This window comes from Lissotriton helveticus, chromosome 8, assembly GCF_964261635.1.
Source record: "Lissotriton helveticus chromosome 8, aLisHel1.1, whole genome shotgun sequence".
Taxonomy (NCBI): domain Eukaryota; kingdom Metazoa; phylum Chordata; class Amphibia; order Caudata; family Salamandridae; genus Lissotriton; species Lissotriton helveticus.
In genome coordinates this window covers 1,237,503,788-1,237,517,970 of record NC_136069.1, presented here as the reverse complement: position 1 = coordinate 1,237,517,970, position 14,183 = coordinate 1,237,503,788, and the positions used below count along the sequence as shown (strand labels likewise).

At 40.0% G+C, this 14,183-nt stretch overlaps 1 protein-coding gene across 1 annotated transcript in view; it reads right to left on the bottom strand.

Moving 5' to 3' along the window:
* The window catches only part of PPP2R3B (protein phosphatase 2 regulatory subunit B''beta), a 357,728-nt gene extending 351,285 nt beyond the window's left edge, over positions 1-6,443 (bottom strand). Inside the window, exon 1 of the mRNA XM_078658212.1 lies at positions 5,718-6,443. Coding sequence (XP_078514338.1) covers positions 5,718-6,068 — 351 coding nt within the window. The 5' untranslated portion in view covers positions 6,069-6,443. The remainder of the gene's footprint in view (positions 1-5,717) is intronic.
* Positions 6,444-14,183: the final 7,740 nt, after the last annotated feature.

Sequence of the window (14,183 nt, the reverse complement as noted above, 5' to 3'; positions counted from 1 at the left end):
AACCTAATTTTTAGCCTCCAATTTCACATTCCTTTACATTTACACAATATTTTACTTTTTTTATTTTACTTCTTTATGCATAGACACTTAATGAATCTATTATGTGCTTTTCTAAGCAGTCGGGACCCCAACTTAGCTCTCAGATTGCCAAAGCCTGGAAGGATTTGAAACTCAAGTATTTTATAAGTGGGAAACAATCTGTAGGGGACAGTACTGGATTTCATATACCAAAGGGCATTTAAACCTGGAAAGCAAATAAGTCAAATAAAATAAGCACACAGGATGGTTATTTTTCTCTAATGCACAGATCTTTTACAAGCTTGACAGCGTCAAGCTTTGTATCAACACAGAACAATGTGGTTGCTGAGGCGGTCCGAATTGGCTAGAAAGGTGCAGCTTTGGCTAGTGTTGTTTGTTATGGGTCTACTAGGGCCTAGTAAAGACAAGGGTACATCGAGTTCAAAGGGGGTGGGTATTTTAAATCATGAATGATAGAGTGAGGCAGAAATTTGTGATGTAGAATATAGAGCATGGAACAAGGGAGACAGTTATCACCCCACATGCTGTAGACTCTGCACTGGTCTCGGTTTTCTGACTGCCTTTAAGACAGTCAGCTTGGACACTGCAGTATATCCTTGCAGATTCATGATGATCTTGTAGCTGGGATGGATGGCTGTGGCAATGTTTAGCGCAGATGAGGGGGTTCAGCCAGATCTCCATGAGTAAGAGCAGGTCCAGTGTGTGATAGTGAAGCAGGTCCCGAGTGTGGAGTGTTGAGTGGTATGTGGCGAGTGGCTGTGAGTAAGAGAGTGTCATCCGAGCAAGCAGTTCTGACAGCGGGAGGTCATTTAAAGCAGGAATTGTGAGCAGTGAGTTTGGAAGAGATGCAATCTCTCAATGGATCATCAAATAATTAAGGTATCCTCCACCTGTTCTGGTGTCATGAGGTGGTCAAGGAACATTCCCTAGCTCCTTCAAGTTTCAGCTCAAAGGGTGGTTGTACAGGCACTAATCATTTCTAGGCTCGACTATGGTAACATTCTATACCTGGGGGCATTGAAGGCTGCACTTAGGCGCCTACAGGTAGTTCAGAATGCAGCTGCATTTTTCATCTTCCTAAACACTCTCCAGACTCTAATCTTCTGTGTAACCTTCACTGGCTCCCAATTAGCAAGCAAATTCAATTTAAAGCACTATGTTAAGTGTTTAAAGCTCTGGTAAATTCTGGTCCACTTTATCTCAGGTCACTGTTGGCCCCCTATTATCCCACCGGCCTCTCTGTTCTAGTATTATGATTCTTGCAATGGTCCCTAGGTTTGGCAAGGCTCGACAACGTGATTGATCCTTCTCCTATCTTGGCCCCTAACTGTGGAACTCTGTGCTCACCTCGTTGAGATCGTGTACATCTCTTAGTATGTTCAGGAAGCTCTTGAAGACATGGCTTTTCTAATTCCTTCTTATTTTTTGTCCTCTTAGTTTACTTTGTGCTGGGAAACCCTTTTGAATAGTCAAGCACTTTACAAATCGGTCTAATTATAGCAGAAGAAACTACATCAAGAGCAAAATGGCAAAAACCAAGACTATAACTTTTGGAAGCTCAGTACACAAAAAGGGATGACTGGCATACTAACAATGAAAAAATAGAAAAGGTCCCAGCATACATGTAACTTGGTGTGTGGTTCCACAAAAGAGGCCAAACCTCGCTCCACAAGCAAGCTCTCGAAAGCACAACTCAATTCCTTAACACTACATTCCTGCACCTACTGAAGAGTCTCACATGGCCAGATGTTACTATGCTTTGCAAAGTTATTAAATGTAAATTCATTCCTGTGCTGCTATATGGTATGATTACTTTCAGAATAAACCTAGCGGTAAATGGCTTGACAAAGTCCAGTGCAACACGTACAGTCTAGTTTTTCAGCTCCCAAATGCCACTACCCAAGCCCAGCTTTACATGGGAGATAATGGTGGGAGCAGTGTGCAATTTACTGAGGTAGACGTTATTGTTGACACCTAAAGGGCAGTAAAAAAGGTCTGAAGATGTAATACAAAGTGTTAGTCATGTCAAATTACGTCTTTAAGTAAAACATAGCAGGGCAACATGAAGGGTATGGTTGCAGTATTTTAAATGATACTAATTTATGTCACTTGTGCTAGGCATGATAAGTTTACAGACTATGATTTACAGATATTCAACTTTCCAAAAGCCACAAGAGTTATAATTAGACAGTCATATGTCAACACCACTTCACAGGTCTGCATGCGGACCATTTGTATTTTATCTTCCTTTTGCCAAAACATTCTAGTTGAACGCTGCCTACATTCAAAGACAGCTGATTTTTGTTAAAGACAGTCCCTTATCTGCACCATCCTGTTTTGGAGACCTTTGAGGTATTATCAAAATGCATAATATAAATCTACTTACAGGAGTCATGCACATTATGGCAAAATCTCAGTAGCGAGGTGGATTGTAGGACTCCCCAAAACAGGTCAATATCAACAAGAAACAGGATGAAAAGGAGTGGGGGCCGAGAGATCTCCATGATGTACTTCCCCCTGTATCCTATAAACTATGTGTTGGAGCACCTTTCTTATCAGGGTATGTTGTTTAGCAGTTAGGGTTCGGTGGGTGTTGAAAGTAAAACTCAAATCTGCTGATGCAGAGTAAACAAGCAGTTGAAAAAGAAGTTACCCAGTCACTGCCTCAATAGGAAATCTGAACTTTAATACAGAAGACTTGGACCACATGCAGCAAAGAAGACTCAGCACCTACTAGACCAAAGAAGAGGAATGAGGCAACACTGTTAAAGGTTTTGTGGCTCACCGTTTGAAGCAGGCATTCATTCTTCTTCAGGTCTGAATTTGCCATCTTCCAACTGAGCATAGGTGTCAGTTTTGCCAACTCATTGACCTCTTCAAGCAGTGTGGGGTGATAGTTTATTAGAAAGTGCATGCCTGTTTAAAAATGATCAACTCAGGGTGCACGTGGCTTTGTCCAACACTGGCTCAGGTGCAGCTCAATCTACTAGAAATAAATGCAGTAACTGAGGGAAACATATGTCCAGATGTAAAATCCATGCGTGCCTTCTTTGCTACGGCCTACTTGGTGGCTCAGATAGACTTGGCTAGGCATTTGGAAAGGGGAACAAGCCCCCGCACTACAGGAATGGGTTTAAATGTATTATTAGATGAAAAAAAAGAGATTTGTGGGAACCTAGGAGATAATTCTAAGGACTAGTAGTATAGTAGTTCTAGAATATGTGTCAATCATTAGTTAGTCACCCCAAGCCAAGATCCCAGATACATTAAGGATTTTTAATATAAATCCTTTACAGCACAGGGGGGAAGAGTAGATTTCTAACAGTGTTCTAGGCAACTAATTAGTCACCACAGCATAATGTAATATCCCTTGGGTAGTGTTCAAGGGAAGAGGAGGAAGACTTTGATAGTAGAGGAAGTGGTTGGGCACGGCAGAGAAGTGTAATGATGTGGGAGTGGGGTGTTAACTAGGGCAAAACAATGGCTGCATTACATGGGAGACAAATATTTATATTGATTTATGGCATGACCTGTTCAATACAACTTTTATCACTTAATGTCAAAAGGACTGAACTGGAGGGTGAAGCAATCCAAGGTGTAAGTCGAATTGACTTCTCAACAAACTGCACCCAAAGAGCGCCACTACAGAACTTCTCAAAGAACAATCAAATGCATTCTCATAACCTTAGTGGAGATTGAATTACATCCCAAAGTTGCACATTTTTTCTTAGATATAAAGTGCCCTTTAATTGTAATCGAGTGAAACCGCCACCAAGATGGGATAAGGTCTGAATTATTAGGATACCAAAAATTCAGAAACCACTTTGAACCAACATTCCTAAGTACACATCTCACTTTGGGGTGAAGGTGTTATGGTTATTGCTAGCATTTTGGAAATCGTCTGTCCAGTATAACTGCTACCTAGACTTTACCAGGCGAGGTTACTATGTTCCAGGAAGGGACACTGCTTTCTACTCCTCTTTGTGATTGCTCTAATTGTCTTTGAAAGCTCTTTGCGCCGAGAACGACGTTTCATCAGATGAAGTGGTCTTTTATTTCGGTGCAGGCATGTAGAAGAGATTTTGGTACAATTTTGATGTGGGTTAAAGCCCATTATTGCCCATCAAGTGAATCAATCTTGGTAAATTGTGTGCTAATCAGCCCTTGTTCATATCACAAGGGTAGAAGGCAACGGTTACACATTCCCCCTCTTCTGTAAGCACAACAGATAAAGTTGATATTGGGAGTGTTCTATCGGTCTTCTTGGATTCACACAGTTATTTGCGTGAACGCTAAACCTCTTCCTTTGCTAATGATGTATTGGTCTACACCTCAGACATGGATACGAGACAGCTAGAGTGCAAGGCATTTAAAGCACATTTGACTACTTTTATTGGTCGGGCACTAAGGGTGACAGATTGATGCTACATATGCACTTATCATCTAACACCTGGCTGTTCAGTATGTTTAGCAGTTGTTCCATTAAATCATTTTCACAGATACAATTAAGTCCACAGCAGCAGAATCTCTATGGTTATCTTCAGATAAAGGATTAATTCATAAATTCAAGAGATTGTTATGGTCTGACATACCAAACTGGCTGTTTGAGGTTCTTTATGGTCGCCACTCCACTTAAGTTAACATTCGTTTATGGTGCGGTCATTCAGAACCAAGACAATAGAATGCCCAACTGGGAGAGAAAATTAGCAAATTGGTTATAGGTATGATTCATAAGACACACATTACAAAGTTTAAGCTACATCACTGTCAACAGTGTTCGACTTCTAAAACACCCTGGCAGTGCATGCTTGGCATTTTGCCCAGCAATGCATCCCCTCTGGAGCCCTCTCTTTACTAAGTCAAGTGCTTCTACTGACTTCCTAATTTATTTTGACCCATTATGTATAATGTTGGGGTACTTATACAGAATTAAGGAAGCAATAGTTATGGAATTGGTTGTGAGGTTGCTAGTACCCTGCATTGGAAAAATAAGTACCACCCCTCTGCACCAGCCTGTATTCTAAGAAATGTTGAAAACAGATCACTTTGTGATTTAATTTACAAAGACTGATATACAACGGAACCAACAATTTCAGAGCTTGCTGCGTAGGTTTTTAGTTGATGATTTTAGAGAGTTTGGGATAAAAGGAAATTCTTGTTCATGAATTAGGCATGTGGTTTCCCTTTCCCTGCTATGCAACAATATGCACTGTAGAAATTACAATTGAGTTTTTTGTCTTTAACCATGTTGTGGAAAAAGTATCCAGTTTCTTCTGGATTGAGACTTATATTAACAAATATTGATGACAGCTTCTCGGTCAACTTTTTTGTCGCTACTTAGTTGGTTCTGTCCTCCGCTACCTACGAACTCCTCGGAATTTCAAAAAAGTAATGCTCAGTGGGCATTGATTTGGCAAAAGTATTGCAAATAGGCAAATGATAATTTGTAGACCATTAGTTGAGGACTGTAGATGACAGTTATACAATTAGAAAGTACAAAACATATGCATTACTGAAAGTAGAGCAGAAATGTACGATCCTTGTCAGTCAAGTTTTCTAAAAGACCAATAACATTTTTAGAGGCAGTCATATTTAATTCAAAAGCTTGTATATTAAAGTGGTTTCCACAAACCAATTATAAAGAGTAAAGGAGTAGAAGAGGGTCAGTTCAATCTTACCATACTGCCTCCTGTAGATCTTCTAACTCTGGTACTGCTGCCACTTCTAGGGCTGCCCAAAGGGCTTAGAGCAAGGTTCGAAAGAAGCTGGGTAGGTGGACTGCGGGTTGCTCCATGGTGATTCCCAGAAACATTATCCAGTCCACCTACTGAAGTAACATGTTTTTTGCTTGTCCCCGTGGTGGTGCCATAGTCACTACATTCCCCCAGGCCAATCCTCTCCCCATTTTTCGTCCTTTTTAGATAGCCCTTGAGAAGCGTCTGGGTGGAGGTGTCACTTAACCAGCACAGGAAAACTTCGTCGACCTTCATCTTCAGCACAGGCTGGAGAACTTTCCCGGAAGGCATCATTCCCTGAACGTTCTCCTCAGAAACAAGAAAACAAACATAGAGCACTTGTCCCTCCGATGAAAATCCTCCACTTTAACGAGTGTCCCTAAAGTGATACGCCGCCGCTCACCGTAGCCCTTCCGAGTGGAGCGTTCATACATGTCAAACCTCCAGAATCAGGAGGAAAGATCCAGACCGAGGGCCTTGCCTCCCGCCAGAAAATTCAAACTACGGCATTACCTGCGATTTGCTTTCAACTCTAATCCAACAAACTTTAACTGGTGAACGCAAGGACCGGTAACAAAGCTAGTTGTATACAATTTGGACGCTGTAGTCAGTACTAAAGAGTACGGGGAGTTTTGAAGCCGTAGTTACCCACACATCCTACTATTGGTTAGAATAAAATAGCCCGCCCCGAAAGAAACATCCGGTTGCTCCGGAAGTGATAGCCCAGCCATTCGTGAACCGGATTTATAGGAAGAGAGTATTCTTTGCTCTCATATCTTGTGTTATGACGCAGCGTGGACAAAGTTAAACTGACCCTGGGCAGATCCCGCCTGTAATGTGTCAGAAAGGAGCTCCTACTAGTCGAGACAGACTACAGACGCAACTCTACAGGAGCCGAGCCTGCGAGCAGGTCATTGGTGACTAGTTGCCATTAGAAGAGCCTCCATAGCAACGACGCAGCGTAGACACCACGTGCTAGTCCTGTTTTTCGTGTGTATATTTTACTTCTGCCATTCCTCTGTCACCGGGGGCGTAAAAATGGTGAAAGGTTCTTAAGAGCTCTATTGCTTTGCAGGCTGTCCGGGCGTTTTTCTTACAAGAAGAGCTAATTAGTGTTACGCCGCTCGGTTAACGCAGGTGCTTTGGGATTCAGTGGTCTCAAGGTGGGTTGGTACTGGTCCGTCCAGTCTACTGTTTAATTTGTAACGGTGGTTACAGGTAGCAGGAACGAGAATTTATTTTTGATCATATTTTGACCTGGAGTATGCGAAAAAGACTGATAAGAGAGAGGAGGAGGAAGAGAAAGATGGGAAAGGGCAGAAAGAAGAGATGAAAAAAATCTTGCAAGAGTCGGATAAAACAAGCGTTTGCAATGCAATAAGTCTCCTAATTGTAAGAGTTAAAGCTATTGGCATTGTAATGTCTTTTATCTATGTGTTTTGGTATGGAGTGAAATGGATGTATGTGGTTTGGAGTGGAATTATGTGGGTTGAATTGGAGTTCTTAGTTGTGGAATGGAGTGGGGTGTAGTGCATTTGTGTAGTGGAATTACGTGACACGGTGAATATATAGGGGTGGGAGCTGCATATAATAGATAAAAAAGAAATCCGTATTTGTAAAGCGCAAACTACTATCCCCTACGAGTCTCAAGGCGCTGGGGGCCATTGTGGAAATTAAGTAAGCTATTGCCCAGAGTAACACAGTGCTGAGCTGAGCTGCCGCCGGAGCCGGGGATCAAACAGTGAGGCCTGTGCTCCAAAATCAGCTGCCCTGGCTGCTGAACCACACCTCTCCACCAAACCACACCTCTCCACCAAACCACACCTCTCCACCTAACCACACCTCTCCACCTAACCAGGAGAAAGGAAGATAGAGAGAAATAGGTAGTGTGTTCATGGAGTGGTGAATGAACATTAGATAGAGGAGCAGAAAGAGTGTGAGAAAGAAAGGAAGATCAGGCCACAGACGCATAAAGAGGGAGTGCCTGTGTACACAGAAGTGACCCTAAGAAGAGGAGGATAGTGTGGGTTAGAGGGGCGGAAATGTTAAAAAGGCACAGGAAAGAAATTGTGCTGAAAGACCCGAAGTGAACTAATATGAGAGTGGCGGGAAGAGTGCATGATCGAGCGAGAAAAATGTGAGAGAGTGAGCGAGAGGGACAAGTAGGAGGGTCACTCAGAGGAGTAAATTGAGATTCATACATTTAAATGCAGAGCATTTCGTTACAGCCGTAAACTCATCACAAATAAAACAAGCTTTTGCAACAAAAACAATTATAGATTACACCCAACTACGGCCTACCTCAAAATACATAACAAGTTGTAGAACAGTTTAGCATGCGCTCCAAACAAACACACGGAAGAGAACGACTACATGAAAAACAACGTAAACATGCGTTACTCACTTTGTTCCGTGGGGTGCTGATAATGCTATCATTGCTGCCCCACACTCACTTTACCCTCATGCACAAAGAGGAAAAACAAGTCAGGAGGGCCTTGTATGGCCCGCAAGACAGTGAAAAAGCTGTGAGGGTCAGGTATTACACTATAGAAGGCCGGGTAGAACATACAGTGCCATTGCAATAGTAAGGAACGTAATGGTGTGGTGAGTGTGCCTGCACACATGTTTCAAGAAGCACAGAGACATATACGAATCCAACATACAGTGCTAAAAGGAGTATATTTGTCCATTTTAGACACGAGAATAAATTGTGCACCAAAAAAATAGGATGAGAAGCACAAGTATTGTGAACAACAGACGCTCGTGTTCTGGTTATTCATGTTATTCTTGCATTCTCACTTAATTTTGCAGCAAATGTAGCAGCAAAACCGTAACAAAACACTTAATTTAAAAGACTACTAGTTATCTAATACATGCTCAGTTCACTAATAATGTAGGTTTGAGCAACTAATTCTGACATGTGCCTGGGGTTGTGGTACAGTATGGGTGATTTCTTGACATGCACCACCTATGTGTGGGAGAATAATGCATGGAGACTCATGCAAAGGATTGTAGGGATATCTGCATGGTCTCAGTGGCAGTTCATCTTTTCATGATTCGGGGTGGAGAAGGCTAAAAAGGTACATGCATCTGGCTAACTTGTCCTGCTGTGCTGCATATTTTAACTGAACCCAGTGCATTTAACTTGAGTCGCCGGCTGCTTCAGCCTCTGACAGTAGCAATAGCCTTTAAGGGCAAAGAGTAGATGAAATGCATCGCTGAGGGGTTGCTGCACATTCCATCCCTCATAAGGCAACAGCAGCACAAGGGCTTCTGGCATGAGGCGTTTTGAAATTAAATTAGATTAGCTGCTCTGTGAATCTTGGTATTATTGGAAGGTCATTGTCCACACTTTTCTGCATTTCAGGGCCATCAAATACCAGAATACCTCTACAGTTACGTCCCAGGACCACAACAAGTGCAAGAGATTGCAGTATATGTGAAATATTATTGCCGGTTATTGAGCCACCGAAGTATTAACAAACTACTTGATAATGCATTTTGGCTCCTGTGTGCCTCAACTAAGACCCTTCCTGCCACTCGGAAGACTCCACAAAGGGCATTTCTCAGAGACGCGCGAGCGCGTCAACCAAGATGGCCGCCGCCACCACCGGAGCTCCGTGATTGAAACGGCCCGTTTTTCGATATAACGACGAATTTTGTGTCAACATCTCGGCGCAAATGACAGCGCTTGCCTGCTCTTGCTGATTCTTACATGGGAGGTGATTTTTGGTCGATTTCCACAGGCGGAAGTCTCCTTTTTGGCTCCATGGTTCCTGCTCCCAGCCTCCCCTTCAGGTACAGCCAGCTTTGGGGGCGGAGTGTTCTTCAGGAAAAGGACTAGCTTGGGCCTAGCAACGCCCACAGTCCAATTTAGCTGCTGCACCACTAGCTTTGAAGAGATTTTTGCTGTTTTTTTCAATAATTACCTCATTTATCTTACATTTTGGTGCTATTTTTCGCATTTTGTGTATTATTCACGCCTAGTTGTGAATTTAATCACCTCAAAATGGAAACGAAAAATCCAGTTACTAATAAACGAAAGCAGCAAGTTTCTCCTCCCCCAAATAAATCTAAAGTTGTAGAGTCATCTGAGCCTTCCCTTGCATTAATTTTGGAGGAACTTCAAGCATTGCGTCTGAATACTGACACTATTGCCTCAGAAGTTAAAAATATCCGTAAAGATATGGCTTCTATGTCGATGAAAGTATCTGATAATTCTATCAAAATTCAGGATAACAAAAAAAAAATTGACGCTTTCACGCCTTTAATGGCTAAAATAACTCCTATGCATGCTCAGCTGTTGGACATGAAAAATCGTAATAGGCAATACAACCTTCGTATTTTTAATTTGCCTGAAGAAGTTGAAGGGTCTGACTGTCGCTTATATTTGGAATCTTTACTTCCTGGTCTTCTGAGTATCAAGTTTCCAGAAAAATTTGAGGTGGATAAAGCCCATAGAGTCCCCTCACATCGTAATCCTCGACTTACCAAACCCAGGCAAATGATATTCAAAGTTCTACGTCATCATCATCTGGTTTTAATCAGGAAAGCTGCGAGAGAAATTCCTTCACTTTTAGTGAATGGTAACAAAATATTTATTCATCAGGACTTTGCTAAGGAAACGGTTGCTATCCGTAAAGAATTCTCTGCTTATCGCCCACAGCTGAGAAGCCTTGGATTTAAATATGGTCTCTTTGATCCTTCGACGATGCGCATCTGGAAAGACAACTTTTCCAAATCTTTTCAACGTCCTGAAGATTTAAGGCAATTTCTTGAACAACAAGCCTCACCATCCATGGATACTCATGACCCTAACACTTGAGTCTTTCTAATTTGACTTTGCTTGACACATACATGCATAATCTTATGTTCATGGGCTCCAACGGTTTCTGGCCATGCTTGTGGAACGGGTGTGCGTTTCCATGTTTCTATTTATGTTTCTTGTTTGTTCCTTTTTCTTTCTTTTCCTTTTCTCCTATTCCTATCTCGCATATAGAGTTGCTATCTTTATTTATACTCTAGTCATGTTTTTCTTCATCTCTTCTGGTTCCATCCTTTCTTCTTATTTCTAATGGCTAATATTGACAATATTAAAATTACTTCTCTTAACGTGAAAGGTTTGGGACACCCAGTTAATTAAGCGCACGAAAATTTTAGATTACCTAGGTAGTTGCAAAGCTGATATCTGTTTTGTTCAAGAAACTCATGTTGATGATAAGATATTACAGTATATGAATAAAAAGTGGCTAGACACTATTATATCTTCTCCTGCTAAGGAAAAGAAAAATGGGGTTGCAGTTTTCTTTGCTAAAAGATTACACTGTCAGGTTTTAAGTAAAATTTCGGACTCTGAGGGAAGAAATATTATAGCCAAAATTAAAATTCACGATTCTACTTTATTTTTGCTCAATATTTATGGTTTTACGGCAGATGATCCGGCGTTTTGGTCCACTATCACTACTGAAGTTTTAAAATTGGGTAAAGTTCCATTGATTGTTGGGGGCGATTTTAATGTTATTGCAGACCCGTTGTTGGAGAGGTTTTGGTCCACTATCACTACTGAAGTTTTAAAATTGGGTAAAGTTCCATTGATTGTTGGGGGCGATTTTAATGTTATTGCAGACCCGTTGTTGGAGAGGTTATCTGCCACTAGATTTCGTCCTCCCAAAGTGTTCCATGCATTTAAGGCCTTTCTCCATACCACAAAATTAGCAGATATTTGGGGCTTACACTTCCCCACTGAAAAATGTTTTACCTTCTTTTCCAATCCTCATGCTTCCCACTCTAGGATTGATTATTTTTTAATTTCCCCATCTCTTATTCAATCTGTAAATACCCCAGTCATTGGTACTATTGATATATCGGATCATGCTTTAATTTCTTTTATTTTAAATGTTTCATCCACTTTCCCTAAAAAAACTAGATGGCGTATGAATACTGGTATTGTTCTCAATGAAAAACATAAACCTAAATTGTTACAGGCTATTCGAGATTACTTTTTGTTTAACCCAGAAGATTCTACTTCAGTTGTTAATAGATGGGATGCTTTTAAACTTATATTAGAGGTACTACAATTTCTATTATGGCTCATGAGAATAAGCTGTTCAATACTAACGTTAAACATCTAGAGAAGCAAATTGCAAAATTTGAGCGACTATTCATTACATCCAATGATCCCCAATACAAAGTCAAGCTACAAAAGCTTCGATACGAATTCAATGCTATCCTTAGTAAAAGAGCTGGGGTTCAACTTGCTAAATCTAATGCTCAATCCCGTTTTAACTCCAATAGGTCTGGGAAACTCCTTGCAAACTACTTACGTCTTAAAAGGGATAAAATGCAGATTACCTCTATTCATGGTCCTCAGGGCAAGATAGCATTGTCCCATAATTATATTGTTGAACAATTCTTAAAGTTTTATTCCACCTTATATAATAAACCAGATTTTTGTGATAATTCATTAATTGATGCATTTTGAAATACTTGTGATTTACCTCAAATTTCTCCTTCAGACAGACTTGGATTAGATTCACCCATCACTAATGATGAAATCCTAACAGCTATCAAGTCGCTTCCCAAAAATAAATCTCCAGGACCTGATGGTATCCCTGCTGAATTTTATAAAGAATTTAAATCCCACCTTCTACCCTATTTATTTCAACTTTTTTCATTTTTTGGTTCTTCTGGAACCATTTCAGGATCTTTTGCGGAAGCTTTAATTGTTGTCCTTCCTAAGCCTGATAAGGATCCTACTTTAGTCTCTAATTATAGACCTATCTCCTTAATAAATCTGGATTGTAAATTATATGCTAAAATCCTTGCCACTAGATTAGCCCCTGTTCTTTATTCTATTATTCATCCTGACCAGTCAGGATTTATGAAAAATAGATACTCTGCTAACAACACACAAACCCTGTTACATGTTATTGAACAGAGCTCTAACCTTTTTGACCCTGCAGGAGTTATGGCTTTAGATGCAGAAAAAGCCTTTGATAAAATTCATTGGCAATTTTTATTTAGTACTTTATTGTCATTTAATTTTGGTCCCTCTTTTATTCGTATGATCTCTGCCTTATACTATGCCCCCACTGCTCGTTTATTTATCAATGGCCAAATTTCCTCTCAATTTTCCCTTTTCAGAGGTACACGACAAGGTTGTCCCCTTTCTCCACTTTTATTTCTGTTGGGAATAGAGCCTTTTCTTAATTATATACGTAATTGTGATGATGTTCAAGGTATTACAATTAAAGATGTTACTATTAAAACTTTAGCTTATGCAGATGATGTGTTATTATTTATTAGTAATCCAATTTCCTCTGTCCCATCCTCATTAGACATTATTGCCAAATATTCGGTAGTTTCTGGATATAAACTTAATGTTACTAAAACATAATTTTTCCCTCTAAATGTTTTTTGTACCTCTGATATTTTACCTGTATCAGATATTATTTGGCAAAAAAGTAAACTTAAATACCTGGGCATTCTATTTTCCTCGTCCTTATCATCAACATTAAAATTGAATAGTAATTTCATACTTGAATATGTTAAAAATAAGACTTCCATATGGTCTTCTCTTAATCTTACTTGGTGGGGGAGAATGAAATCTATAAAAATGAATATTACTCCAAAATTTTTTTACTCCCTTGCAATGATTCCCACTCAATTTCCTCAAAAATTTTATAAAGACATTGATAAATTGTTATCCAAATTTCTTTGGAACAATAAGCCGCCCCGAATTGCATACAAAAAGTTGAAAATCCCCAAATGTCAGGCAGGTTTTGGCCTTCCTGACTTTTATCTTTATCATAAAGCTTTTATACTTAAACAAAGTTCCCTATGGTTTAATGTTTCCCCTCTACTTAAACCCCCTATTTGGTTTGATATAGAAAAATCTATTGTAGATCCTTTCCCTCTCTCCTTGTTAACTATGTCTCATAGGTCCACTATTGTACATCGATCTTCCATAATCAAATCCTCAAGATTGATACTCAATGATTTAGATTTCAGTTTTGCTTTATCACTAAGTTCTACTATGGAATTATCAGTTTGGCACATTACCTTTATTAAATTAAATAGAAAGATAACTTTCTGGACTTCATGGATTAAGGCGGGTATATTCTTTCTTAAAGATGTATTTTGTGATGATGCCTTTATCCCGTTTGATCACCTTCAATTAAAGTTTAAGTTGCCTGATGCTGATTTGGTGAAATATCAATTGTTATGTAACTCAATTTTAGACTCTTTCCCGAATGGTATTCCCTCTACACTTACAACTGATTTGATTCGTTATCTTCATGCTGTTTCTGCATCCTCAAAGGCTGTTTCTATCTTGTATAAAAATTTGCTACTTCTATCTGTACCAATATTGATGGACTATCAACATTTTGGAATGCTGAGCTTTCAATT